The sequence below is a fragment of the Cetorhinus maximus genome, chromosome 22 (genome assembly GCF_964194155.1).
Source record: "Cetorhinus maximus chromosome 22, sCetMax3.hap1.1, whole genome shotgun sequence".
Lineage (NCBI taxonomy): Eukaryota > Metazoa > Chordata > Chondrichthyes > Lamniformes > Cetorhinidae > Cetorhinus > Cetorhinus maximus.
In genome coordinates, this window is record NC_135900.1 from 70,676,177 (window position 1) to 70,703,512 (window position 27,336).

General features: G+C 44.4%; 1 protein-coding gene across 1 annotated transcript in view; it reads right to left on the reverse strand.

Annotated features, from left to right (window-relative positions):
- The window catches only part of LOC144696332 (uncharacterized), a 187,064-nt gene that overhangs the window by 102,563 nt on the left and 57,165 nt on the right, over positions 1–27,336 (reverse strand). Inside the window, exons 13-16 of the mRNA XM_078567548.1 lie at positions 20,993–21,109; positions 19,065–19,181; positions 2,759–2,875; positions 1,389–1,511 (exon numbers count right to left, since the gene is read on the reverse strand). Coding sequence (XP_078423674.1) covers positions 1,389–1,511; positions 2,759–2,875; positions 19,065–19,181; positions 20,993–21,109 — 474 coding nt within the window. The remainder of the gene's footprint in view (positions 1–1,388; positions 1,512–2,758; positions 2,876–19,064; positions 19,182–20,992; positions 21,110–27,336) is intronic.

Sequence of the window (27,336 nt, forward strand, 5' to 3'; positions counted from 1 at the left end):
CATAATTATTAGTAAAGGCATCCTGTCAGTGAATCCAGGCAGTGAGCAGTATGTGACAGACTAAGAGGCTTCTGGATATGATTCCGCTCCAGGCTGGGACATAGGAACATTGGAAATAAGAGGAGTAGGCCATTCAGCCCCTCTAGCCTGCTTCACCATTCAATAAGATTGTGGCTGATCTTCTGCCTCAAAGCCATTTTCCCACATTAACCCCATATCCCTTGAGGTTTTTAATGTGTAGAAATCTATCGATCTCTATCTTGAACATACTCAGTGAATGAGCCTCCACAGCTCTCTGGGGCAGAGAATTCATAATATGCACCACCTTCTGAGTGAAGAAATTCCTCCTCATCTCAGTCCTAAATGGTCTCCCCCTTATTCTGAGACTGTGTCCCCCAGTTCTAGACACCCCAGCCAAAGGAAACATCCTTCCTACATCTACCTGTCGAACCATGTAAAAAATTTCTGTGTTTCAACAAGATCACCTCTCATTCTTCTAAACTCTAGAGAATACAGGCCAGTCTCCTCAATCTCTCCTCATAGGACAATCTACCATCCCAAGAATTAGTCTGGTGAATCTTCGTTGCACCCCCTCTATGGCAAGTATATCTTTCCTTAGGCAAGGAGACCAAAACTGTACACAATACTCCAAGTGTGGTCGCACCAAGGCTCTATACAATTGCATCAAGACATCATTACTCCTGTGCTCCAATCCCCTTGCAATAAGTGCCAAAATACCATTATCTTCCTAATTGCTTGCTGCACCTGCATGTTAGTTTTCAGTGACTCAGGACACCCTGGTCTCTTTGAACGTCAACACTTCCCAATCCCTCACCATTTAACAACTATTCCTCATTTCTGTTTTCCTGACCAAAGTGGATAAGGTCATATTTTTCCACATTATATTCCACATCTGCCCGTGTTCCTGCCCTCTCTAAATCCCCTAGAAGCCTCTTTGCACCCTCCTCACAACTCCCACTCCCATCAAGCTTTGTGTGGAAAGAAACTCCCAGATTTTGTGGTTACAAATTAAAAAAACATTTATAGAATAAAGATGGAAATGGGATGATTAATTCTAAAGAGTCAGGGGTCGGTTAGCTCAATTGGCTAGATGGCTAAATGAAGGTTCAGAATGTCACCAATAACGCAGCTTCGATCCACGTTCTGGGTGAGGTAAACTTAGGAGCCGTCTCATCACCCTGCCCCTAAGAGTGGATAGTAATGGCAAACCACCACTGACAAAAAACTGCCAAGAAAACCCCTGAGAATGAAGCAGCATCAGACAACAGGCAAGGGACATGCTTTCATGAGAGAACTCATGACATGACTCGAAAAATGAAAGTGGAAATGGGAGGATTTACCCCATGGGAAGATTCAGTGTCAGTTACCTGTACAATTCCTTCCATCTCCAGTATGTCCAGCCTTACACACACATTGGAAAGAGCCGGGGCTGTTGAAACAGGAGGCTGAGCTGTGACAGTCGTGGCTTCCACTTTGACATTCATTCACATCTGAAGTTTAGAAGAAAGGAAGAGTTCATTAGAGTGAATCTTAAACTGTCTACATACACCCAGATTTAGCCTTGAACCCACATAAACATCAGGTAACTTCAAGGGTAGATGTATGTAATTATTGCTAAACAACTCAACCCTGGTGCCTTTTTGATATATCGGGAAGTTCTCACCCCTTCAGAGTGAGATTTGTTGAACACTCACATTTATCGCAGTACTAATTTGATGCTCTGGTCATTGTTCCAGTCAGGGTTCCATTTACGATCCAGCAACACATTTTGAGGCAGTGACGCCTTTCAATGTCTGTACAACTCCAAAAACGTTATAATTCAGAATGTTATAAGTTCCCCTTCCAAAGGCCCAGATTGCAATTTCCTCACAAGGAATGCAAGAAATGGAAATGGAAATATTTTCCCTGGGAAGATTCAATGTCAGTTACCTGTACAATTCTTTCCATCTCCAGTATGTCCAGCCTTACACACACATTGGAAAGAGCCGGGGCTGTTGAAACAGGAGGCTGAGCTGTGACAGTCGTGGCTTCCACTTTGACATTCATTCACATCTGAAGTTTGGAAGAAAGGAAGAGTTCATTAGAGGCTCCCCAGCTTTGTGGATCTCAAACTGTCTACATGCACCCAGATTTAGGTTTGAGCCACATGACTCTTGGAAAATCATTTTCTACAGAGATGCTGAACCAGGGAGATGTAAAATCACAGAATGCCCTTTTTTAGTTTGTGTGTGTTAGTGGAATGATTTTCAGGCTGATTAACAGTCTAACAGGTCGTGATGTGAATGCTCCCTCCAAGACCTTAACCACTTAAATCAGCAGCTACTGCTGCAGTCATGACATCCATCCCGGTTTTCACCTCATTTGTGCTCAGTGTCGATCACGCCCATGTATAGGAATCCAGGATTCCGAGGCACTGGGAAATTGAAGTAAGGAAATTCCCTTCCCCGGACCTTCTGGGTATAGTTCAACAATTTGTAAACAATCTCCACCCCTCACCCAATGAGTCCATGTCTTAGACTTGACAGGAAGTGTCAGTGGGATGTCTCATTGTGAGGGAACCAGAGACTGATGATTAACTCATCAATTTATTTCTTCACTGGCAGTACCAACTCCAGAATTCACGCCCTGATCCCACCCCTTCCCTAGTCTGATTTGGAACTTGGCAAAGTCTCCAGTCCTATATAGAAGCAGTAACTCCAGTTCATTCCCAATGGGTTCAATGATTCCCATCACACACCTGTACAGACAGATCCATTCCAGGTGTAGCCAGTCACACAGGAGCATCTGAAGCTTCCATCCTGCTGAGTACAGGAGGCATTGGGTCCACATGGATTGTTGAGACACACGTCAATAACTGCAGATATAAAACAAATGGTTTAGAATAAATTTCAAACACAGCTCAGTAGAGCCTCATCGATGTAGTAGTGGGTTGACAAAATTATAGCCCATAAAAATCGAGTAGCTTCAAAGGGAAGATGCATGTAATTACAGGAAAAAATCCTCAAACCTTGTGCCTTTTAGATACATTGGACTCTAAAGGGTTAATTGTTATGTTAATGAGACAATGATGTTAATGATAATGTAAGCATGACTTCAAGATCAGATGACCAAGAGACTCCAAGAGTGCAAGACACGATCATCACAAGACACAGAACAGTGTGTGTCTACAGAATACCATATACTTCCCATACTTTCTCATGCTAATCTTGCGATCCCATTGTCTGCAGTGGATCAGCCTTACGCTGAAGCAAGCATGGAAATGATACCACTACCATCAGAAAGGGAAAATTCTACCTTAAGAGTAGTAAGGAAGTCTTCCTTTCCTCACATCCAGCAGTGTCTTCAGGATGTTCTTCATTCTTATTTTTGTCTACCAGATTCATTCATGTCTCAGGTACTGGATACTTCTCTTGTTGTCACAGCAGCAGTGAAAAATAAAGCTGCAAAGTTCTTCACAGGAGATGAAAGTGCTTCATTTTTTCAAGCTGGTGCTTTTACCTTTCCCTGGTGTACAACACAGAAGACTACAAAGAGAATATCACTCTGTTTTCTTCCTTTCAACAGGTTGTGATCGTCCAAATCAGTTTTTCACAGCCTTTACAGTCAGGTTGTTGTAAGAGTCACAGCCCAGGAACCAGCTGTCATGAGAAGCAGCTATCCCACTCCACCAATGTGTTTGTTTTCCAAGAAGAAAATAACTGAACACATACATCCAACATGTCCTCCAAGGGAGCCAACATCACAGTTGGGGGTTGATGCCTTTGGTGACAGTGACTGGGCGGGGTGGATGGGGAGGAGGTAGGAGTTGGATGGAAACTGTAAACAATACATGAGGTTTACAAATGGTAGGGATGTAATGTTTAATAAAATAATGTAAGAGTTTTGGGAGTATACTTGAGGGGAGATGAACAGTAAAGGGTTAATGGTTATGTTAGTGAGACAATGATGTTAATGATGTTGTAAGCATGGCATCAAGAGTCAGATGTCCAAGAGGCTCCAAGAGAGCAAGACACAGATTAGTCTGTGTCCAGAAAACCATGTACTTAGCATGAGGTCTTTGTAAATAGTTCTTAATAAATAGCTTCAGGAAAAATTATACACTGAGTATCTTCAGTCACTTGTAGAATAAGCAAAACCTCATCAATGCATGGTGACAGATCAAAACAGGACAGTTCTCTCCCTTAAGAGTGAGATTCACCAAACATTCACAGTTCTCTCTGTACTAAATTGTTGCTCAGATTCATTGCATCAGTTAAGTTTCCATGTTCTACTCAGTAACACATTTCGAGGCAGTGACACCTTGTCAATGTCTGTACACCTCCCAACATGTTATAATACAGAATTAATTGGCCCGATTCGTTCAGGCAGTGCGTAGATGAGTCATCCAGACAAGGAAAGAGATCGGATTTGGCTGAAACGTAATCTCAGATATAGTTATTTCCTCTTAATAATTGCAAAAGAAATGGAAAAATTTTCCCAAGAGGATTCAGTGTCAGTTACCTGTACAATTCCTTCCATCTCCAGTATGTCCAGCCTTACACACACATTGGAAAGAGCCGGGGCTGTTGAAACATGAGGCTGAGCTGTGACAGTTGTGGCTTCCACTTTGACATTCATTCACATCTGGAGTTTAGAAGGAAGGAAGAGTTCATTGGAGGATCCCCAGTTTTGTGAATCTTAAACTTTCTACATACACCCAGATTTAGTCCTGAACCTACATAATTTTTATAAAGGATGAATAGTCCAGGGTGTGGCATGAAGAATAGACGTTCGTCTGGTGGATATCTGTACAACTGCAGCAACAGCAATGAGTCAATTTATTCAGGAGCGGATAGAGGGACAACACAACAAAACTTACCTGGATGCTCCAACAATTAAAGAATAATCTCTCAAACATTGCAGTGAGCAACTTGGGTGAAAATCATAGGGCGAGAAACAAAACAAGATGAGTTGAAAGGCTGTTTGATCCTAGATCAATAACTATCCGATCCAGTAACTGTCATTCAGTTCACTATTGAATGGTGTGGGAACGATGGACATGTTGGGTGACCAATAGTTGGAGATTGAGGGCTGGACAGTGGGAGGATTGAGATCATGTGATGAATCTACCTGCAATACGTCCAACAAGAGCTGGCAATTTTGGGATTGTTGTGGGACAATAGGGATAACAAAGGAGGGAATTGAATTAACGAACAGTTTAATGAAAAATACAAATACAGCTAGAAATCTGAAGCAACAGGAAATGTTGGAAACACAAAATGGGTGAATCAGTGATTGAGGAGTTTCTGTTTCAGGCCAAGGCCCTACACCAATTGTCTGCTCACTCAGGCCTGAATTTTCGTCAAGATGGAGAGGCTCCCGGCCATTGGTTGTGGAGGCCAGGATCCAGAAGTCCAGCTGCTGAATATGGCACTTACCTTACAGGAATGCCTGACAGTTCACAGTTTGATTGACAGCTCCAAGTCCTTATAAACTCTTTGAAGTGGGCTATGAATTCTAATGCTTGTTTTTATAAGAGATTAAAGAAAGTTAAATGTAGTGAATGGGTTTTTATCAATGAGTGTTTTTTACTTAAATAGTGAATTCATCAATAGATACATAAGAACTTTACTTCTTAGTATGAGTCCTGAGGTCTTCCCATGGTGGATACTGGGTTAGTTGGCATGGTTAGTGTAAGGGCAGAGGTTGGTGGGTGGCGACATGGGTTGGCATTAAGTTAGCACTAAGTCGACATAGGAGCTATTAAGGGACATGGGTGGATAGAGGGGCATAGGTTGGCATGGAGGGTATAAGGGGCCATTGGGGCTGGTAGAGGGGCATAAGTTGGCATGGAGTGTATAAGTGGAATGGGTGTGGGCAGAGAGGTATAGGTTGGCGCGGGGTATGAGGGGCCATGAGGGCTGAGTAGAGGGCCTAAGTTAGTATGGATGGTATGAGGGCCCATGAGGGTGATACAGGGGCATAGGCTGGCATGGAGGGTATGAGGGACCATGGTGGTGTTTGGGGACATGAAGTGGCATGGGAAGTGTGTGGGGGGTGTGAGGGATGAGGTCTGGAAGGCTGTTTTTTTGTTTTATTATTTTTTAAAATCCTCAACAAAGTGCAGGTGTACTGCCCACCTCCGCATCTGCCAGCCTCCACATTCATTCCAACATCACCCACCACGACACTCATTTTCACCTGCCCTACATGGGACCAAAAATCGGAACTTCTGGGCCACTTTCACCTGGGTCAGGTTAGCGAAACGGGGAATTGTGCTGACTCTGTGGGTCCTGCACCAGGAGCGAAAATTCAAGCCTCAGTTTCAATTATTTTTCTCCAATTTATTGACCAGGCACTGAGTATATGGGACAATTCAAAACTCAGTAGGAAGGTAGAGAGTTAAAAATTATAAATGACAATGAAGGTTTATAGTGATCATGAAGAGAATGTGACCAACACCATCATTCACTGAAACACTTTATTTAATCTAATGTATTGCATCCTTATTGAATCCCATTTTAATCGCTTTTTAATCCGTCACCAATCCCGAGTTTCTTGCTTTCCCTCCCCTGTCCAGATTGAGATTCAGGTTAACATTTGCTAAACATCCTGTTATTAAAACAGAAGAATACTGGAAAAACTCAGCATGTCTGGCAGCATCTGTGGAGAGAGAAACAAATTTAAAGTTTCAAGTCCGTATGACTCTTCAGAGCTAAAGAGAAATAGAAATGTGATGGATTTTATACTGTTTAGGAAGGGGTGGAGAAGGTGGAGCAAAATAGAAGGTCCAGGATAGGTGGGAGCTAAGGAGAGATTGACAAATATGTCATTGACACAAGACAAAGGGAGTGTTAATGGTAGTGTTAAAGACTAAAGAAGGTGCTGATAGTGGCATAAAGATAAGATAGCAGAGTGTTAATAGCAAAACAAGGGCCAGCACTCTGTGAAAGCACAAAATAGAAACAAGTGACCGATGGCCCTGTTAGGGGGGTGGTGGTGGGGTGGCTGGGAAAAAATGATTTAAAAAAAATAGTTTATTTTTTAAAAATTAATATTAATGAATAAATAAAAATAAAATGATTGGATTAAAAAAGGAGTAAAGTTGGAGGAGAGAGTTCATGGTCTGAAGTTGTTGAATTCAATGTTAAGTCTGGAGGGCAGTAAAGTGCCTAATCAGAAGGTGAGGTGCTGTCCCTTCCAGTTTGCCTTGGTGTGGTAATTATGGTTTTATGTAACGTGTAATATATCTTTAAGAAGGATGTTATAAAGGAAGATCACATGATCTCCTGTAACCTATAGGGGAGCAGCACAGGCTACCTTTGTAGTCAGTAGTCCGTAGTTAGATTCAGAAGTATGGAGATAGGGTTTGATGTGAAAGCACACTTGAGTAACTGCTGAGTATCTTGTAAATAATCAGAATGTGTTCCATACAAGAAGTGTCTGCTGATAAACTCTATCTATAGTACCAACTCAGCCATCCCACAACAAGCTGTCAACTGTGATTTACAAGTCCCAACAGTTGGCTTTCAACTGGAACATTGCAGCAGGCCAAGGATGGACATTAGGGCATGAGAGCAGGGTGATGTGTTGAAATGGCAAGCGACAGGAAGGTCTGGGTCATGCTTGTGGACTGGGTGAAGGTGTTCCACAAAGCGGTCACCTAGCCTGAGTTTAGGCTCCCCGATGTAGAGGAGACCGCATTGGAAGCAGTGAATACAGTAGACCAAATTGAAGGAGGTGCAAGTGAAGCGCTGCTTCACCTGAAAGGAGTGTTTGGGGCCTTGGACGGTGAGGAGGGAGGAGGTAAAGGGGCAAGTGTTGCATCTTCTGTGATTGCAGTGGGAAGGGGATGAGGAGTGGGGGGTGATGGAGGAGTGGACCAGGGTGTCATGGAGGGAATGGTCCCTAAGGAATGCTAACGGGGTGGGGGCAAGGGGAAGATGTGTTTGGTGGTGGCATCATACTGCAGTTGGCAGAGGATGACCCTTTGATTGTGGAGGATTGTAAGGTAAAAAGTGAGGACAAGGGTGACTCTATCATGGTCCTGGGAGGGACGGGAAGGGGTGAGGGCAGAGGCGCGTGAGATAGGTCGGATACGGTTGAGGGACCTGTCAACCACAGTTGGAGGGAACCCTCAGTTAAGGAAAAAGGAAGAAGTGCCATTTTGGAAGGTAGCACCATCAGAAAGGATGCGATGAAGGTGGAAGAACTGGAAAAATGTGATGGAGCCCTTACAGGAAGCGGGGTGTGAGGAGCTATAATCGAGGTAGCTGTAGGTGTCAGTGGGCTTGTAATGAATATTGGTAGACAAAATATCACCAGAAATGGAGACAGGGAGGTCAAGGAAGGGAAGGGAAATGTGGGAGATGGACCATATGAAGGTGGGAGAGGTGTGGAAATTGGAAGCACAATTGATAAATTTTTCCAAGTACAGACGAGAACATGAAGCAGCATCGATACAGTCATCGATGTACCAAAGAAAGAGTTGTGGGAGGGGGCCTGAGTAGGACTGGAATAAGAAATTTTCCACATGTAAGTCCTTGGACTGCTGCAATGTCCCAGTGAAGCCCAATGCAAACTGGAGGTACAGCACCTCGTCTTCCAATTAGGCACTTTTCAGCCTTCCAAACCTAACATTGAGTTCAACAACTTCAGATCATGAACTCTCTCCTCCATCGTTCCCTCTTTTTTAATTCATTTTTAAATTTTTATTTGTTTTTTATTTTTAAAAATTTGTTTTTATTTATTTATTCATTCATTTCTTAAAATATATATTTTTTATTATTTTCCCCAACCCCACCCCCCACAGGGCCATCTGTCACTTGTTTCTATTTTGTGTTTTCACAGAGTTCTGACCCTTGTTTTGCTATTAAGACATTGTGTTACCTTATCTTTATGCAACTGTCAGCACCTTCTTTAGTCTTTAATATCTACCATTAACACTCCCTTTGTCTTGTGTTAATGACATATTTGTCAATCTCTCCTTAGCTCCCACCTATCCTTGACCTTCTATTTTGCTCCACCTTCTCCACCTCCTCTTAAACAGCATAAAATCCATCACATTTCTATTTCTCTTTAGCTCTGAAGAAGTCATACGGACTCAAAACTTTAACTCTGTTTCTCTCTCCACAGATGCTGCCGGGCCTGCTGAGTTTTTTCGGCATTTTCTGTTTTAATTTCAGATTTCCAGCACCTGCAGTATTTTGCTTTTATCCCCAATACCTGTTAATGTGTGAGTCCCAGAGGTCGGTATAGTCAGATGGATCATGAGGTGAGTCATAGCTGGTTGTTGAGGGTCCTAATGGTACCATTCACAGGCAAAGCATAACATCAAAACTCACATCCAAATCCCACCCCTGTCCCAGTCTGGTTTGGAACTTGACAAAATCTCCAGTCCTATATGAAAGCAGTAACTTCAATTCAATCTCCAATGGCTTCAATGATTCCCATCACACACCTGTACAGACAGATCCATTCCAGGTGTAGCCAGTCACACAGGAGCATCTGAAGCTTCTGTCCTGCTGGGTACAGGAGGCATTGGATCCACATGGATTGTTGAAACACATGTCAATAGCTGCAGATATAAAATAAATTAGATGGTTTAAACACCACACAGCTGAATAAGATCACCTCCAAATGATAGCGTTGTCAGATAAAGAGAGAACAGCTTCAAGGGAGGGATGCAGTCAAATACAGGAAGGAAACAACTCTGGCTGCCTTTTAGATACATTGAGCAGTTTTCAACCCTTCAGTGAGTTGTGTGGAGCACTTGTTCTCTCGGCGCTTTCATTATTCAGGATTACCGCTTCAATAAAGGTTTGTTGAAACAAGAGGGAATGCTGGAAACACAAAACAGGTGAGTCAGTAACTGAAGAATTTCTACTTCCGGTCAGGGTCCTACACCAATTGTCTGCTCACGCACAGTCTCAAATGTTTCTCTTCAATTCTCTGACCAATTGTAGAATATATGGAACAATTGAAAACTCAGCAGAAAGGTAGTTAAAAAATACAAATGACAATAATCAGTGAAGCTTCAGTGATTATGAAGAAAATGTGAACAACACCAACATTCACGAAAACACTTCAGTAATTTTATTGAATCCCAATCTAGTCCCTTTAGAATCTGTAGCCCAACCCCAAGTTTATTGCTTTCCCTCCCCTGTCCATATTGACATTAAGGTAAATATTTGCTAAACCTCCTCTAATACCTGACCCACGTTAACATTGTTAGTGCATGAGTCTTGATGGTAAGTATAGTCAGATGGATCATGAGGAAAGTCACAGTTGGCTGTGGAGGGTTTCATTGGTTTTCATCACAGACAAAACATAACATCAAAACTCAATCCCTGATCCCACCCCTGTCCCGGTCTGGTTAGGAACTTGACAAAATCTCCAGTCCTATATGGAAGCAGTAGCTTCAGTTCATTCCCCAATGGGTTCAATGATTCCCATCACACACCTGTACAGACAGATCCATTCCAGGCGTAGCCAGTCACACAGGAGCATCTGAAGCTTCCATCCTGCTGGGTACAGGAGGCATTGGGTCCACACGGATTGTTGAAACACATGTCAATAACTGCAGATATAAAATGAATGATGTGGTTTAAATACAATGCAGCTGCATAAGATCATTTCAACATTGTTTCATTATCAGAGAAAGTGGCAGCAGCTTCAAGTGGGAGTGCTATAGTCAATTTCGGGAAGGAATCTCAAACCTGGCTGCCTTTTAGATACAGTGAGCAGTGTTCAACCTTTAAGAGTGAGATTTCTGGAACACTCCTGGTTCTCCCTGTGCTATTTTATGATTCAGGTTTTCAGCTTCAGTAAAGGTTGCATTTCCATCCAGCAACACATTTGAGACAGTGACACCTTTCAGAATCTGGACAGCTTCCAACATGTTGTAATTCAAAATGTTATAATTTTCCTCTTCCAATGGCCCAGCTGGCTCCAGCAATGTGTAGACAAACCATCCAGACCAGGAAGGTGACAGGATTTGTCCAAAACAAATTTTCTGATATTGTCACTTCTTCACAATAGATGTAAAAAAATGTGAATGGGCATTTTTCACCACAGGAAGACTCAGAGTCAGTTACCTGTACAATTCCTTCCATCTCCAGTATGTCCAGCCTTACACACACATTGGAAAGAGCCGGGGCTGTTGAAACAGGAGGCTGAGCTGTGACAGTCGTGACTTCCACTTTGACATTCATTCACATCTGAAGTTTAGAAGAAAGGAAGCGTTTATTGGAGGCTCCCCAGCTTTGTCAATCTTAAACTTTCTACATAGACCCAGATTTAGGTTTGAGCCACAAATCTCTTGGAGAACAATCTTCTACAGAGATCCTGAATTAGGGAGGGGTAAAATCACAAAGTGCCCTCTTCTGACCTCCATAGGCCTTGCCTTTTTCTGGGTTGACACATTCAAATCAGTGGGTTATTATTGTCGTATCTTCACTCTTCCCTTGGAGAGAACTGTGTGTGGATGTGGAATGATTTGCAGGCTGATTAACAGTCTAACAGGTCGTGATGTGAATGCTCCCTCCAAGGCCTTAACCATTTAATCAGCAGCTCCTGCTGCAGTGATGACATCCATCCCGGTTTCCACCTCATTTGTGCTTAGTGTCGATCACGCCCATGTATGGGAATCCAGGATTCCAAGGCACTGGGAAAAGGAGGTGAGGAAATTCCCCCCTTCCCAGGCCATGCTGGGTACAGTTCAACAATTTGTAGACACCCTCCAACCCCTCACCCAGTGAGTTACTGTCCATGTCTTAGACTCAACAAAAAGTGTCAGTGTGATGTCTCATTGTGAGGAAATCAGAGTCTGTTACTAAACTTATCGTTATATTTTCACAGAGAAACAAACTCCACAATGCACATCATAACCCCATTCCTGCCCCAGTCTGTTTTGAAACTTGACAAAATCTCCAGTCCTATCAGGAAGCAGTGACTTCAGTTCATTCCCCAATGGGTTCAACACCTCCCATCACACATCACGGACACTCTCCAACCCCTCACCCAGCGAGTCACTTTCCATGTCTTAGACTCAACAGTAAGTGTCAGTCGGATGTCCCATTGTGAGAGGATTCAGAGTCTGTTGCTAAACTTATAAATTAATTTCTTGACTGGCAATGCAAACTCCTGAACTCACGCCCTGATCCCACCTTGCCCTAGTCTGGTTTGGAACTTGACAAAATCTCCAGTCCTATTTGGAAGCAGTAAATTCAGTTCATTCCCCAGTGGGTTCAATAATTCCCATCACACACCTGTACAGTCAGATCCATTCCAGGTGTAGCCAGTCACACAAGAGCATCCGAAGCTTCCATCCTGCTGGATACAGGAGGCATTGGGGCCACACGGATTGTTGAAACACAGGTCAATAACAGCAGATTTAAAATGAATGGGAGGTTTTAAACACCACGTAGCTGAATAAGATCACTTCGACATGGTACTGTTACCAGAGAAAAAGGGAGCAGCTGCAAGGGGGGAGGGGTATGCAGTCAATTACAGGAAGGAAACTCAAACCTGGCTGCCTTTTAGATACATTGAGCAGTTTTCCAACCTTCATTAAGAAATGGATTAAGAAGGGAAAAATGGAAAATGAGAATATACTAGCGAGAAACAAAGAAACGGTCTGTAAAAGCTTCTATATATTTGTAAAAAGGAAGAGATTACCCAAAACTAATGTGTGTCTATTACAAGTGGTGTCAGGGGCATTTACAATGGGGAATAAGGAAATGGCAGAGCAGCTAAACAAATACTTTGTGTCTTCACAGAGGAAAATACTAAAAACCTCTCAAAAATGTTGAGGAATCAAGGGACTAGTCTAAACAAGGAACTGCAAGGTGTTAATATTTTTAAAATAATATGAGAGAAATGAATAGGACTTAAAGTAGGTAAATCTCCTGGACCTGATGATGTATGTCCCAGAGTGTTGAAAGAGGTGGCTCTAGAGATAGTAGGTGCACTGGTGGTAATCTTTCAAAATTCTATAGACTCTGAGACGGTTCCTGCAGATTGGAAGGTGGCAAATGTAACCCCACTATTTAAGAAAGGAGGGTGAGAGAAAACGGGGAACTACAGACTTGTTAGCCTGACATCAGTAGTGGGGAAAATGCTTGAATCTATCATAAAGGATGTGATAACAGGACACTTGGAAAATAATGGTAGGATCGAGCAGAGTCAACATGGATTTATAAATGGGAAATCATGTTTAACAAAACTGTTGGAGTTTTTGAGGATGTAACTAGCAAAATAGATGAGGGAGAAGTGGTGGATGTCATAGATTTAGATTTTCAGAAAGCTTTTGATGAGGTCCCACACGAGAGGTTAGTAATCAAATTTAGAGCACATGGGATTGGGGGTAATATACTGGCATGGATTAAGAATTGGTGAAGGGTCAGAAAACAGAGAGTAGGAATAAATGGGTCATTTTCAGATTGGCAGGGTATGATAAGGGGATACCACAAGGATCAGTGCTTGGGCCCCAGTTACTCACAATCTATATCAATAATTTGGGTGTGTAATAAAGTATTTCCAAGCTTGTAGGTGACACAAAACTAGGTGAAAGTGTGAGTTGTGAGGTGGATTCAAAGAAGCTTCAAGGGGGTCTGGAGAGGCTAAGTACGTGGGCAAAAATTGGGCAGATGGGATACATTGTGAAAAAATATGAGGTTATCCAATTTGGTAGAAAAAACAGAAATGCAAGGCAGAATTTTTAGGTTGGCAGGTCTGGGATCAATCAGGGGATGGACCGCCAACCGCAATCAGTCCCCAACTGCGATTTCACGCTGGACGGCCAATTAACGGCCAGCCACTGTGAAGCCCATGGTGAAATGCTCAGCGCTGCCAGGGTTGGGGGGGGGGGTGGGGGGGGGAGGAGGGCGGGCGCTGATGTAAGCACAGGTGCGGGCGGGCGCTGAATAAAAGCTCGCTGAAGGCAGAGAGCTGTCTCAGGGAGGGAGCTGAAGACTTGAAATCAATTAAATAAAGTTTTTAAAATCAGGAGAAAAATGTTCAAGCATCACAACCAGTCACCTAAACATGTACATGATGAAAATGCTGTCCAAAGCTTTTTAAAAATTTAATAACAGAAACTTCATTGTGCTCTTGGATGAGGTTTCACGAAAAATGCAAAGTCCGCCAACCGTAAGGTTGGACAGACCACGAGACAATTGCAACTTCAATTACATTATTTGGCCTCTTATTTGTCGGCGGGCGTGTTTCCGACTTTTGCGCGTGCCCGCCGACTGAAATATTGCACTAGCACGGGATGATGTTGCGACGCTCGCCTGACGTCATCTCGTGCGATTTCGCGTTTGATCAGGTTGGGCGCCCGCGAACCTAAAAATTCTGCCCACAGAATATTTCTTAAATGCTGAGAGGCTGGAAAATGTTGAACTTCAAAAGGAACTTGGGTATTCTCGTTCATCAGTCACTGAAAGCTAACTTGCAGGTATAGCAAGCAATTAAGTAGGCAAATGGTATGTTGGCCTTTATTATAAGAGGATTGGAGTATTTGAGTAAAGACGTCTTCCTGTAATTATACAGTGCCATGGTGAGACCGCACCTGGAGTATTGTGTGCAGTATTGGTCTCCTTACCTAAGATATACTTGCCATAGACGGAGTGCAACGAAGGTTCACCAAACTAATTCCTGAGATGGAGAGACTGTCCTATGAGGAAATATTAAATAGACTGGGCCTTTTCTTCATTCATTCAAGGGATGTGGGTGTCACTGTCTGGGCCAACGTTTATCACCCATCCCTAACTGCCCCTGAGAAGGCAGTGGTGAGCTGCCTTCTTGAGCCGCTGCAATCCATGTGATGTAGGTGCACCCACTGTGCTGTTAGGGAGGGAGTTCCAGGATTTTGACCCAGCAACAGTGAAAGAACAGCAATATACTTCCAGGATGATGAGTGGCTTGGAGATGGTGGTGGTGCTCCCATGTGTCTGCTGCCCTTGTCCTTCTAGATGGTATTGGTTGTGGGTTTGGAATGTGCTGTCTAATGACGCTTGGTGAGCTCCTGCAGTGCATCTTGTAGAAGGTGCGCACTTCTGCCACTATGCGTCGGTGGTGGAGGGAGTGAATATTTGCGGATAGAGTGCCAGTCAAGTGGGTTGCTTTGTCCTGGATGGTGTCAAGCTTCTTGCATAATGTTGGAGCTGTACTCATCCAGGCAAATGGAGAGTATTCCATCACACTCCTGATTTGTGCCTTGTAGATGGTGGACAGACTTTGGAGAATCAGGAGGTGAGTTACTAGCCACAACATTCCTAGCCTCTGACCTGCTCTTGTAGCCACAGAATTTATATAGCTAGTCCAGTTCAGTTTCTGGTCAATTGTAACCCCCAGGATGTTGACTCTGGGAGATTCAGTGATAGTAATGCTCATGAATGGCAATGGTTAGATTCTCCCTTGTTGGAGATGGTCATTGCCTAAATGTTACTTGCCACTTGTTAGCCCAAGCCTGGATATTGTCCAGGTCTTATTTGGACATGGACTGCTTCAGTATCTGAAGAGTCACGAATGGTGCTGAACATTGTGCAACCGTCAACAAACTTCCCCACTTCTGACCTTATGATGGAAGAAAGGTCATTGATGAAGCAGCTGAAGATGGTTGGGCCTAGAACACTATCCTGAGGAACTCCTGCAGTGATATTCTGGAGCTGAGATGATTGATTTCTAACAACCACAACCATTTGTGCTAGGTATGACTCTAACCAGCGGGTAGTTTTCCCCCGATTCCCATTCACTCCAATTTTGCTAGGGCTCCTTGATGCCACACTTGGTCAAATGCTGCTTTGATGTCAAGGGCAGTCACTCTCACCTCACCTCTGGAGTTCAGCTCTTTTGCCCATGTTTGAACCAAGGCTGTAATGAGGTCAGGAGCTAAGTAGCCCTGGCAGAACCCAAACTGAGTGTCAGCAAACAGGTTATTGCTAAGCAAGTGCTGCTTGATAAAACTGTTAATGACCCCTTCCATCACTTTACTGATGATCGAGAGTGGACTGATGGGGTGGTAATTAGCCATGTTAGATTTGTCCTGCTTTTTTTGTACAGAACATACCTAAGCAATTTTCCACATTGCTGGGTAGATGCCAGTGTTGTTGCTGTACACTAACAGCTTGCCTACACACACATTGGCAAATTTTCTGGTGTTTAGAAGAATGAGAGGTGATCTTATTCAAACATAAAAATTCGTACAGAGCTCGAGAGGGTAGATGCAGGAAAGATGTTTCCCTTGGCTGGTGGGGGTGTTTAGAACAAGGTCTCATATTAACAGGGTAGGTCAATTAAGACTGAGATGAGGAGGAATCTCTTCACTCAGAGTGTGGTGAATCTTTGGAATTCTCTGCCCCAAAGGGCCGTGGAGGCTCAGTCATTGAGCATGTCAAGACTGAGGTAGGACACGGATAGTGCAGGAAAATGTTGTTGAAGTAGAAGATCAGCAATGATCTCATTGACTGGTGAAGCAAGCTCGAAGAGCTGAATGCTGTACTCCTGCTCCTATTTCTTGTGTTCTTATGTTCTTCAGAGTGAGGTTAGTGGAACACTCAACAGTTTGCTCTGCCATATTATGATTCAGGATCGCCACTTCAATATAGGTTCTGTTTTCCGTCTAACAACACATTTTGCGGCAGTGACACCTTTCAGAGTTTGGACAGCTTCCAATATGTTCAGAAAGTTATAATTTCACCTTTCCACTTACCCAGCTGGTCCAGGCAGTGTGTAGATGAGTCATCCAGACGAGGACGGTGACAGGATTTGGCTGAAATACCCTCAGAGATTGCAATTTCTTCGCAATGAATGCAAAAGAAATAGCAATGGGATAATTTAACCCTGGGAAGGTTCAGTGTCAGTTACCTGTGCAATTTCTTCCATCTCCAGTATGTCCAGCCTTACACACACATTGGAAAGAGCCAGGGCTGTTGAAACAGGAGGCCGAGCTGTGACAGTCGTGTCTTCCACTTTGACATTCATTCACATCTGAAGTTTAGAAGAAAGGAAGAGTTCATTAGAGGCTCCCCAGCTTTGTGAATTTTAACCTTTCTACAAACACCCAGATATAGATTTGAGCCACATGACTCTTGGAGAACAATCTTCTACAGAGATCCTGATTGAGGGAGGAGTAAGATTACAAAGTGCCCATTTCTGACATCCACAGGCCCGGCCCTTTTCAGCATTGACACATTCAAATCAGTAGGTTATTATTGTCATATCTTCACTCTTCCCTTCGAGAGAAATGTGTGGGGTAATGGATAGATTTGACAATGTGACAGGTCATGGTGTGAATGCCCCCTCCAAGACCTGAACCATTTAAATCAGCAGCTACTGCTGCAATGCTGACATCCATCCCAGTTTCCACTTCATTATTGCTCAGTGTCGATCTCGCCCATGATGGGAATCCAGGATTCCGAGGCACTGGGAAAAGGAGGGAAGGAAATTTCCCCTCTCCAGTCCATGCTGGATAGAGTTCAACAATTTGTAGACACCCTCCAACCCCTCACACACAGTGAGCCACTGTCCATGTCTTAGACTCAACAGCAAGTGTCCGTGGGATGTCTCATTGTGAGGGAATCAGAGTCTGTTGCTGAACTCATCATTCATTTTTTTCACAGAGAAAACAAACTCCACAATACAAAACATGATTCCACCCCTGCCCAGTCTGAACACAAGAACACAAGAAATAGGAGCAGGAGTAGACCATACGTCAATTGAGCCTGCTCCACTATTCAACACACTCATCGCTGATCTTGGACTTCAACTTCATTGTCCCACCCACTCCCCATATCCCATAATACCCTGAGAGACCAAAATTTGTCTGTTCCTGCCTTAAATGTAGTTAACAGGGTCGAGCATTCATAACACTCTGTGGTAAAGAATTCCAAAGAATCACAACCCTTTGAGTGAAGTAATTTCTCCTCAGCTCAGCCCTAAATGATCGACCCCTTATCCTGAAGCTGTGCCCCTGTGTTTTACATTTCCCAACTAGCAGATAAATCTCTAAGCAACTATCATATCAAACCCCCTCAGAATTTTGTAGCTTTCAATGAGATTGTCTCTCATTATTCTAAGCTCCAGAAAATATATGTCCAGTTCACTCAGTCTCTCAACATTGGACACATCCACTCATCCCACAGTCCGATTTAGTAATCCTTCACTGGACCACCTCCAATGTCCTTCCTTAAATGACGAGACAAAAACTGTACACAGTGCACCAGATGTGGTCTCACTAAAAATCTGTATAACTGTAGCAACTCTTCTTTATTCTTCTACTCCAATCCCCTTGCAATAAAGGCCAACATGCCATTTGCCTTCCTAATTGCTTGCTGCACCTGCACGCTAACTGTCTGCATTCCTTGTACAAGCACACCCAAGTCACTTTGATCATCAACATTTACAAGTTTCACACATTTTAAAAAATATTGTTTTTCTATTCTTATGACCACAATGAATAACTTCACAATTCCCTACATCATACTCCATCTGCCAGCTTGTTGCCCACTCACCTAACCTGTCTGTATCTCGTTGTAACCTCTGTGTGTCCTCCCTGCAGCTTAGCTTTCCACCTAGCTTGGTATCATCACCAAATCTAGATGCATTAATGCTGTCTCTTCATCTAAGTCACTAATATAGGTTGTAAATAGATGAGGCCCCAGCACTGGTCATTTCAGCACTCCACTATTCACGGCCTGACAATTTGAAAAAGCATCATTTTTGCCTACTCTCTGCTTTCTGTCATCAAAACAATACTCTAGCCACGAAAATGCCATGAGCCCTCATCTTGCCAATAATCTTATGTGGCACCTTATTGAATGCCTTTTCAAAATTCCGGTTTACTACATCGACTGGTTCCCTCTTATCTCCTCTACTAGTTAAATCCACAAAATTCTCTATAAAAGTTGTCAAACAGGATTTCCCCTTGGTAAAACCATGATGACTTGTTCTAATTATACATTCCTTTTCTAAGTCATTTGATTTGACAAAATCTCCAGTCCCATATGGAAGCAATAACTTCAGTTAATTCCTCAATGACTTCAATGATTCCCAGCACACACCTGTACAGGCAGATCCATTCCAGGTGTAGCCAGTCACACAGGAGCATCTGAAGCTTCCATCCTGCTGGGTACAGGAGGCATTGGGTCCACACGGATTGCTGACACACACGTCAATAACTGGAAAAAAAAAACAAATGGTCTGTTTAGAAGAAATTACAAACACAGCTCAATAGGGCCCCATTGATGTAACAGCCAGATGGCAAAATGATATCCCATAAACATCAAGTAGCTTCAAGGGTAGATGTATGTAATTATTGCTAAACAACTCAACCCTGGTGCCTTTTGGTTTTATCAGGCAGTTCTCACCCCTTCAGAGTGCAGTTTTGGTCTCCTTACCTGAGGAAGGAGTTCTTGCTATAGAGGGAGTGCAGCGAAGGTTTATCACACTGCTTCCTGGGATGGCGGGACTGACATATGAAGAGAGATTGAGTCGGTTAGGATTATATCCACTTGAGTTCAGAAGAATGAGGGACGATTTCATCGAAACCTATAAAATTCTATAAGGACTAGATTGGGTAGATGGAGGAAGGATGTTCCTGATGGTGGGGGAGTCCAGAACCAGGGGTCACACTCTGAGGATATGGGGTAGATTATTTAGGGCTGCGATGAGGAGAAATTTCTTCACCCAGAGAGTGGTGAGCCTGTGGAATTCACTACCACAGAAAGTGGTCGAGGCCAAAACACTGTATGTTTTCAAGGAGTTAGATGTAGCTCTTGGGGCGAAAGGGATCAAAGGATATGGGGAGAAAGCGGGAGCAGGCTATTAAGTTGGATGATCAGCCATGAACATGATGAATGGCGGAGCAGGCTCGAAGGGCCGAACGTCCCACTCCTGCTCCTATTTTCTATGTTTCTATGGGTGAGATTTGTGGGACACTCACAGTTATCTCAGTGCTAATTTGATGCTCTTGGTCATTGTTCCTGTCAGGGTTCCATTTATGATCCAGCAACACATTTCGAAGCAGTGACGCCTTTCACTGTCTGTACATCTCCAAAAACATTATATTTCAGAATGTTTTCATTTCCCCTTCCAAAGGCCCAGGTTGCAATTTCTTCACAATTAATGCAGGAAAAGGAAATGGGAATATTTTCCCTGGGAAGATTCAGTATCAGTTACCTGTACAATTCCTTCCATCTCCAGTATGTCCAGCCTTACACACACATTGGAAAGAGCCGGGGCTGTTGAAACAGGAGGCTGAGCTGTGACAGTCGTGGCTTCCACTTTGACATTCATTCACATCTGAAGTTTAGAAGAAAGGAAGAGTTCATTGGAGGATCCCCAGCTTTGTGAATCTTAAACTGTCTACATACACCCAGATTTGGGTTTGAGACACATGTCTCTTGCAGAACCACCTTCTACAGAGACCCTGAATTCGAGAGGAGTAAAATCACAAGGTGCCCTCTTCTGACATCCACAGGACCTGCCCGTGTCGTGGGTTGACACATTCAAATCAGGGGGTAATTAATGTCGTATCTTCACTCTTCCCTTGGAGAGAATTGTGTGTGGTAGTGGGATGATTTGCAGGCTGATTAACAGTCTGACAGGTTGTGATGTGAATGCTCCCTCCAACACCTTATCAGCAGCTACTGCTGCAGTGATGACATCCATCCCAGTTTCCACCTCATTTGTGTTCAGTGTCGATCACGTTACCTATGAGAATCCAGGATTCCTAGGCACTGGGAAAAGGTGGTAAGAAAATTCCCTCTCCCCAGATCACGCTGGATACAGTCAATATTTTGTATACATCCTCCATGCCCGCACACAGCAAGGCACTTGCCCTGTCTTAGACTCAACAGTGTCCAAGGGTTGGCACCCTGATCCCACCCATGCACTGCTCTGCTTTGGAACTTGACAAAATCTCCAGTCCTATCTGGAAGCAGTAACTTCAGTTCATTCCCCAATGGGTTCAATGATTCCCGTCACACACCTGTACAGACAGATCCATTCCAGGTGTAGCCAGTCACACAGGAGCATCTGAAGCTTCCGTCCTGCTGGGTACAGGAGGCATTGGGTCCACACGGATTGTTGAGACACACGTCAATAACTGCAGATATAAAATGAATATGGGTGTTTAGAACAAATTCACACTGTAGGCGAATCCCACAATTATGTAACTTGTGTGCTTTCCTTCCCCTGGATATTGGACCAATTTTCATCCCCCTTCCTTGGAATTTGCTGATCGCTGGAAACCTCCTGGGCTGGGGATTGGTAAAATCACAGAATGTCCTATTCTAACAGTGACCGTGCACTTGAAAGTTTACACTTGTCAATACTCTGAGAGCGCAGAATTAGACTCTGGTGTAATGGCCGCCTAAAACACCAGCCTGTTGTCTCTCACTGTTGATGCTGTCCCATGAAGGATTCAATGAGGAACTGGTGTGGGAGTTGTATCTGAGTGAAGGTGAGCAGCTTCAGGACGCGACAGTGTGAAGCAACTGGATGAAGATAGGTCACAGGAGGGATTGTTACCATCGTGTATTTTTTATTAATAATGGATTCAAGAATGTTGGAAAATGTATTTTCCCACTTTGAACTTGTATAAATCTTCGAGTTGCACATAAATTTATTGCTCTGTTTCCTCACTTACTGATTCAGAAAAATATTCTATTTTGTATCTGGAATCACTTTTGTGGCAGTTACACATATTTCAGGGATTCCAAAAACTCCTCACTGCCCATCATTTTATAACTGTCACTGAAAGGATCCTGTCAGTGACTCAGTTGGTTCAGGGACTGAGCAGCTATGTCATGTAGACCAAGAGGTATATGGACATGATTCCTGTTCCAGACTTGAAGAAACTCTAATATTGTGGGGACAAAATTAGAAACAATATCAAAGGAATTATGAAGGAAACTGGGTGATTTTGCCAAGAAAGAATCCAGAGCCAATCACCTGTACAATTTCTTCCATCTCCAGTATATCCAGCCTTACACACACATTGGAAAGAGCCGGGGCAGTTGAAACAGGAGGCTGAGCTGTGACAGTTGTTGCTTCCACTTTGACATTCATTCACATCTGGAATTTAGAAGAAAGGAAGAGTTCATTAGAGGATCCCCAGCTTTGTGAATCTAAAACTTTCTACATAGACCCAGATTACGGGTTGAGCTACATGAGAACAATCTTCTACAGAGATCCTGAATGAGGGAGGAGTAAAATCACAGAGTGCCCTCTTCTGACATCCACAGGCCCTGCCCTTTTCTGGGTTGACACATTCACATCAGGAGGCTATTATTGTCGTATCTTCGCTCTTCCCTTGGAGAGAATTGTGCGTGTTAGTGGAATGATTTGCTCGCTGACTAACAGTGTGACAGGTCGTGGTGTGAATGCTCCCTCCAAGGCCTGAACCATTTAAATCGGCAGTTGCAATGCTGACATCGATCCAGGTTTCCACCTCATTTGTGCTCAGTGTCGATCTCGCCCATGTCTGGGAATCCAGGATTCCGAGGCACTGGGAAAAGGAGGGAAGGAAATTTCCCCTCCCCAGTCCATGCTGGATAGAGTTCAACAATTTGTAGACACCCTCCCAACCCCTCACACCCGGTGAGCCACTGTCTATGTCTGAGACTCATCGGCAAGTTTCTGTGGGATGTCTCATTGTGAGCGAATCAGAGTCTGTTACTGAACTCATCATTCATTTTTTTCAAAGAAAAAGCCAACTCCACTATACAAAACATGATTTTACCCCTGCCCGTTCTGTACTCAAGAACACAAGAAATAGGAGCAGGAGTAGACCCTACACCCATTGAGCCTGCTCCACTATTCAACACAATCATGGCTGATCTAGGACTTCAACTTCATTGTCCCACCCACTCCCCATATCCCTTAATCCCCTGAGACACCAAAATTTGTCTGTCCCTGCCTTAAATGTAGTTAACAGGATCGAGCATTCATAACACTCTGTGGTAGAGAATTCCACCCTTTGAGTGAAGTAATTTCTCCTCAACTCAGCCCTAAATGGTCGAACCCTTATCCTGAAACTACGCCCCTGTATTTTACATTTCCCACTTAGCAGATAAATCTCTAAGCAACTGTCATATCAAACCCCGTCAGAATTTTGTAGCTTTCAATGATATTGTCTCTCATTCTTTTAAACTCCAGAGAATATAAGCCCAGTTTACTCAGTCTCTCAACATTGGGGACACCCACTCATCCCACGGACCAATTTAGTAATCCTTCGCTGTACCACCTCCAATATCCTTCCTTAAATGAGGAGACAAAAACTGCACACAGTGCACCAGATGCAGTCTCACTAAAACCCTGTACAACTGCAGCAACTCATCTTTATTCTTGTACTCCGATCCCCTAACAGTAAAGGCCAATGTGCCATTTGCCTTCCTAATTGCTTGCTGCACCTGCACGCTAACTTTCTGCATTCCTTGTACAAGCACACCCAAGTCACTTTGAACATCAACATTTACAAGTTTCACACATTTTTAAAAATATTCTGCTTTTCAATTCTTACAACCAATATGAATAACTTCACAATTCCCTACATGATACTGTGGTGGCCTAGGCAACTATAGGGAACCCATTTAGTGCTAAAAGGGTTAATAAGGAAATTGAATTATATGCGTCAACCTGAGAGAAAAATACTGCAACCTTGAGAAACAATACCATCTTGTCTGACCACAGTTGCAGGATGAGCCCCGAGACATTCCATTTTGTTCTTTCTCAGGCCGAATGTAATCAGAATCGTGATAAGCATTTGCGTAAGTGCAACATCTGTTGGGCTGGGAACGAAAATTTACTACTGTATGGATTGGTCAGTTAACTTATGCAAATAAGTGGATAGGTTGGTGCAAAATTTACTGATTGGCTGTAAAAATGCTTTTAACAGGTCTGCGTGTATTCTACTACGAGATGGTACAATAGCTCTCGTTGTGTTGTCTCCCCTGTGCACAAGTAATAAATGGGGTTTCTAAGTACTAAATGATGCCTTGGTGTGATTAATCTCCAACAGTTTCTTGGAGGTCCCACCGAGATGACTAACCCGTCACGGAGCGCCAGTGTTAGGACCTCGCGGTTCAAGGACTCCTCAGTCCGCGGCAGCCCAATTTGGGCTTCTGGGGTTCGTTGACCCGCAATCTGCCTTCGCCTGCCTGTGGCTGACTCTTAGGGTAAGTCATCTATTTAAGAGTTTAGGAGATTAGTTGTTGCGGTCCAGGACCACTTTGGCCAGAATATACTCAGGGTTGAAGCCCTGGAGTTTAGTTTTAGCTTTAGTGTGTACTCGGGGTTGGAGCCCCTGGAGTTTAGATTTAGTTTTAGTGTGTACTCGGGGTTGGAGCCCTGGAGTTGAGATTTAGTTTTAGTGTGTACTCGGGGTTGGAGCCCTGGAGTTTAGATTTGGTTTTAGTGTGTACTCGGGGTTGGAGCCCCTGGAGTTTAGATTTGGTTTTAGTGTGTACTCGGGGTTGGAGCCCCTGGAGTTTAGATTTGGTTTTAGTGTGTACTCGGGGTTGGAGCCCCTGGAGTTGGTACTGAGTGTGTGGGAGCGTGTTTGCAGCTCGGGGTCCGGGACCCCTTGAGCGTGTGAGTGGACTGATTGGTGAAAGTACCTTAGTGGTAAATTGGGGGTCAAGGACCCGCCAAGGACTGGCCTTTTGTTTTTTTTTAAACTTATTAGGTAGAAAATGGGTAACATGGCATCAAAGAAACCCCAGGTTCCCTCTTCAAGGGAACCCCAAATGCTTATATGTATGTCCATTATGGACCTGAAAGTGTCCAATATGTTTCTGAATGGATTAAGTGGACCCAAGGTAAGGGAGAGAGCTTCCCATCAGATGGAACTTTTAATCGGGATAGAATTGAGCGCTTAGCATATGTTTTAAAGGAAGTAGAGAAGTCGGGTAAGAAGAAAGTGGGTTGGCCTGCGTATGTCCAATGGAAGGACGAAACCCAGAGACTGGCTGATGAGTCGAGGAAAAGGAGTCAGGAATTTGAGAAAAAGTGAAAGCAAATTGATCAGAAAGAGAAATCCAGGATCCTGGTTGCGCAGTGAACCGCGCAGCCCCCAGCGCCCCTGTCGTCTGATGATGAGCTCAGCGAACAGGACTGGCCTGTCTACCAGTCCCCTCATCCTTATGATGATCCTGAACAAGTTCCACCCCCGGCTGTGGCTACCCCTCTGGCTCCACTGCCACACGGGGCGCGCCAGAACCTGATAGTACTACCGGTGTACAAACCCCATCCCGCTCCCAACGGAGACGGAACTCGGACCCTTCACCCTCTGGTGCCGCAACGCAGATACCAATGAGAGCACACCCTAACCCTGCGGGAGGTCAGATGCAAGTTTACCGTCCATGGACACCTGAGTTACGAGCAATTGTCGCATCCACCCCTGACCCTAAAGAGAGGGTTGAGAAGTTTAGACAGAAACTCGAAATTCTCTGTAAATGTAATAGCCCTAATTGTAATGATATAGATATGGTTCTTGATACTTGTCTGGGTACCCAGCTTTGGTGACCAATTCAGGAAAATTGTTAGTAGCCGCCACCTGGCCCTGACCCTCTTACTGCGAATCAGGAGGCACAACTCTGGCAGCGCATTTGTGCGGCCGTGCGGAAGGCTTTACCTGATGTAGTTGATTGACACAAAATCCATAATAGAGTGCAAAAACCCGACGAGGACGTTTGTGATTAGGTTGAACGATTCCGTAATATCTTTTTAAAATGTTCTGGTGTTAATCCTCAGGATTCTGTTCCGGCTCTTGTAAAAGCTCTTCTACAGGGATTGCAGCCTGATCTTAAGAAAGCCTTTACCCTTACTTGCATTGGGTGGGAAGGTAAGGACAATCTTCAAGAAATTATGAGCACCCTCCAACATTGTGAACGCCAACTGAAAGGAATAATGGCCCCAATGTTAGACGGTCCAGCAGCACCAGTAGCAGCGCCTCCAGTGACGACGCCTCCGCCCACCGCCCACCGCCGCCTGCAGCTCCAGTCGCGGCGCCCACGCTGGTACTGGCCCCTGTATTTTACGCTGCCCCTCAATTAGCTTCTCAGCCGCCCAACTTTTATAATTACCAACCCCAATCTGTTATGTGGCCTCGGAATATGTGGCAGCCTAATTGGCACCAGAGTGCCCAGGGGAATCGACGGCCAGGGAGAGGGAGAGGCCGCCAGGTGGGACCAAAAGGGGGCGGCCACTTGACTTGTTCTAACTGTGGCCAGGAGGGTCATTGGGCCCGTACCTGCCCTCGGCCACCTGCAGTTCCACCGCAGGTGGCACCTCAGCAGGCGCCGGCCCCAGACCCTCAACCGATCCCTTACTCTGCCCCTCAACCGATCCCTTACTCTGCCCCTCAACCGATCCCTTACTCTGCCCCTCAACCGATCCCTTACTCTGCCCCTCAACCGATCCCTTACTCGGTAGCTAACCCATTTGGGGGTTTAACCCAAGAGGGTTGCCACACCCTTTTACCTCTCATTACCATCGAGGAACCCACTATCCCTTTGTCTATTAATGGCCGTCTCTTGAATTTTCTCATTGATATTGTAGCGACTTATTCTACCCTTCCGCCTGTCGAGGCTCCTGATATCAACCCCTCTACGGATTCCATTTCCGTCATTGGGGTCTCGGGACAACCGCTTTCACTGCCAATTTCCGAAGAAGTGCCCTTTGACCTGAACGGAAGGAAAGGATCCCATCGATTCCTCCTCGGGGCCGACGTCCCGGTCAATCTTTTGGGTCGTGATCCCCTTTGCAAACTCCGATGCACTTTAGACTGTTCTAACAATTCTATCACTCTTCAAGTTCCCGAGTCTACTTATTCCACAGTCATCGGCCTTCTACAGGAAGAAACTTCTCATCATCCTCACGTTTGGTGCTGCAATTTCAGACATTGCGATTTATCTGACAAACTCAAGACTGTGCTACTCCGGCTTCTGACTGACCACCATGTTCCCACCGCGACAGCCATCTACCCACCCCTACAACACTGGCTTTGGGATCTTCACTGCACGGCGCACTACTCTGCCTGCGCGGATCACCAGTATGCCCGTGAGGTAACAGGCCATCTGGGTGAGAAAGAGCTATGTTCTTTCTATATCTTCCCTTTGCGTCGGACCTGAAGGAGTTGCTGGCTCCGTGTCCCTATCTCCAGCTGCCCAACCGCTTTTTCATGCCCAGGATGTTGCATCTCATGTTACCCTCTGTGTCTCCGTTGGATATCAGGCCAGGGACCTTGGTCCTATGGTGTACCGCCTTCAGTGCACAGATCCCCAATCATCTGTGGAATTGATGGACGGTTCCCTGAATATCTATGATCAG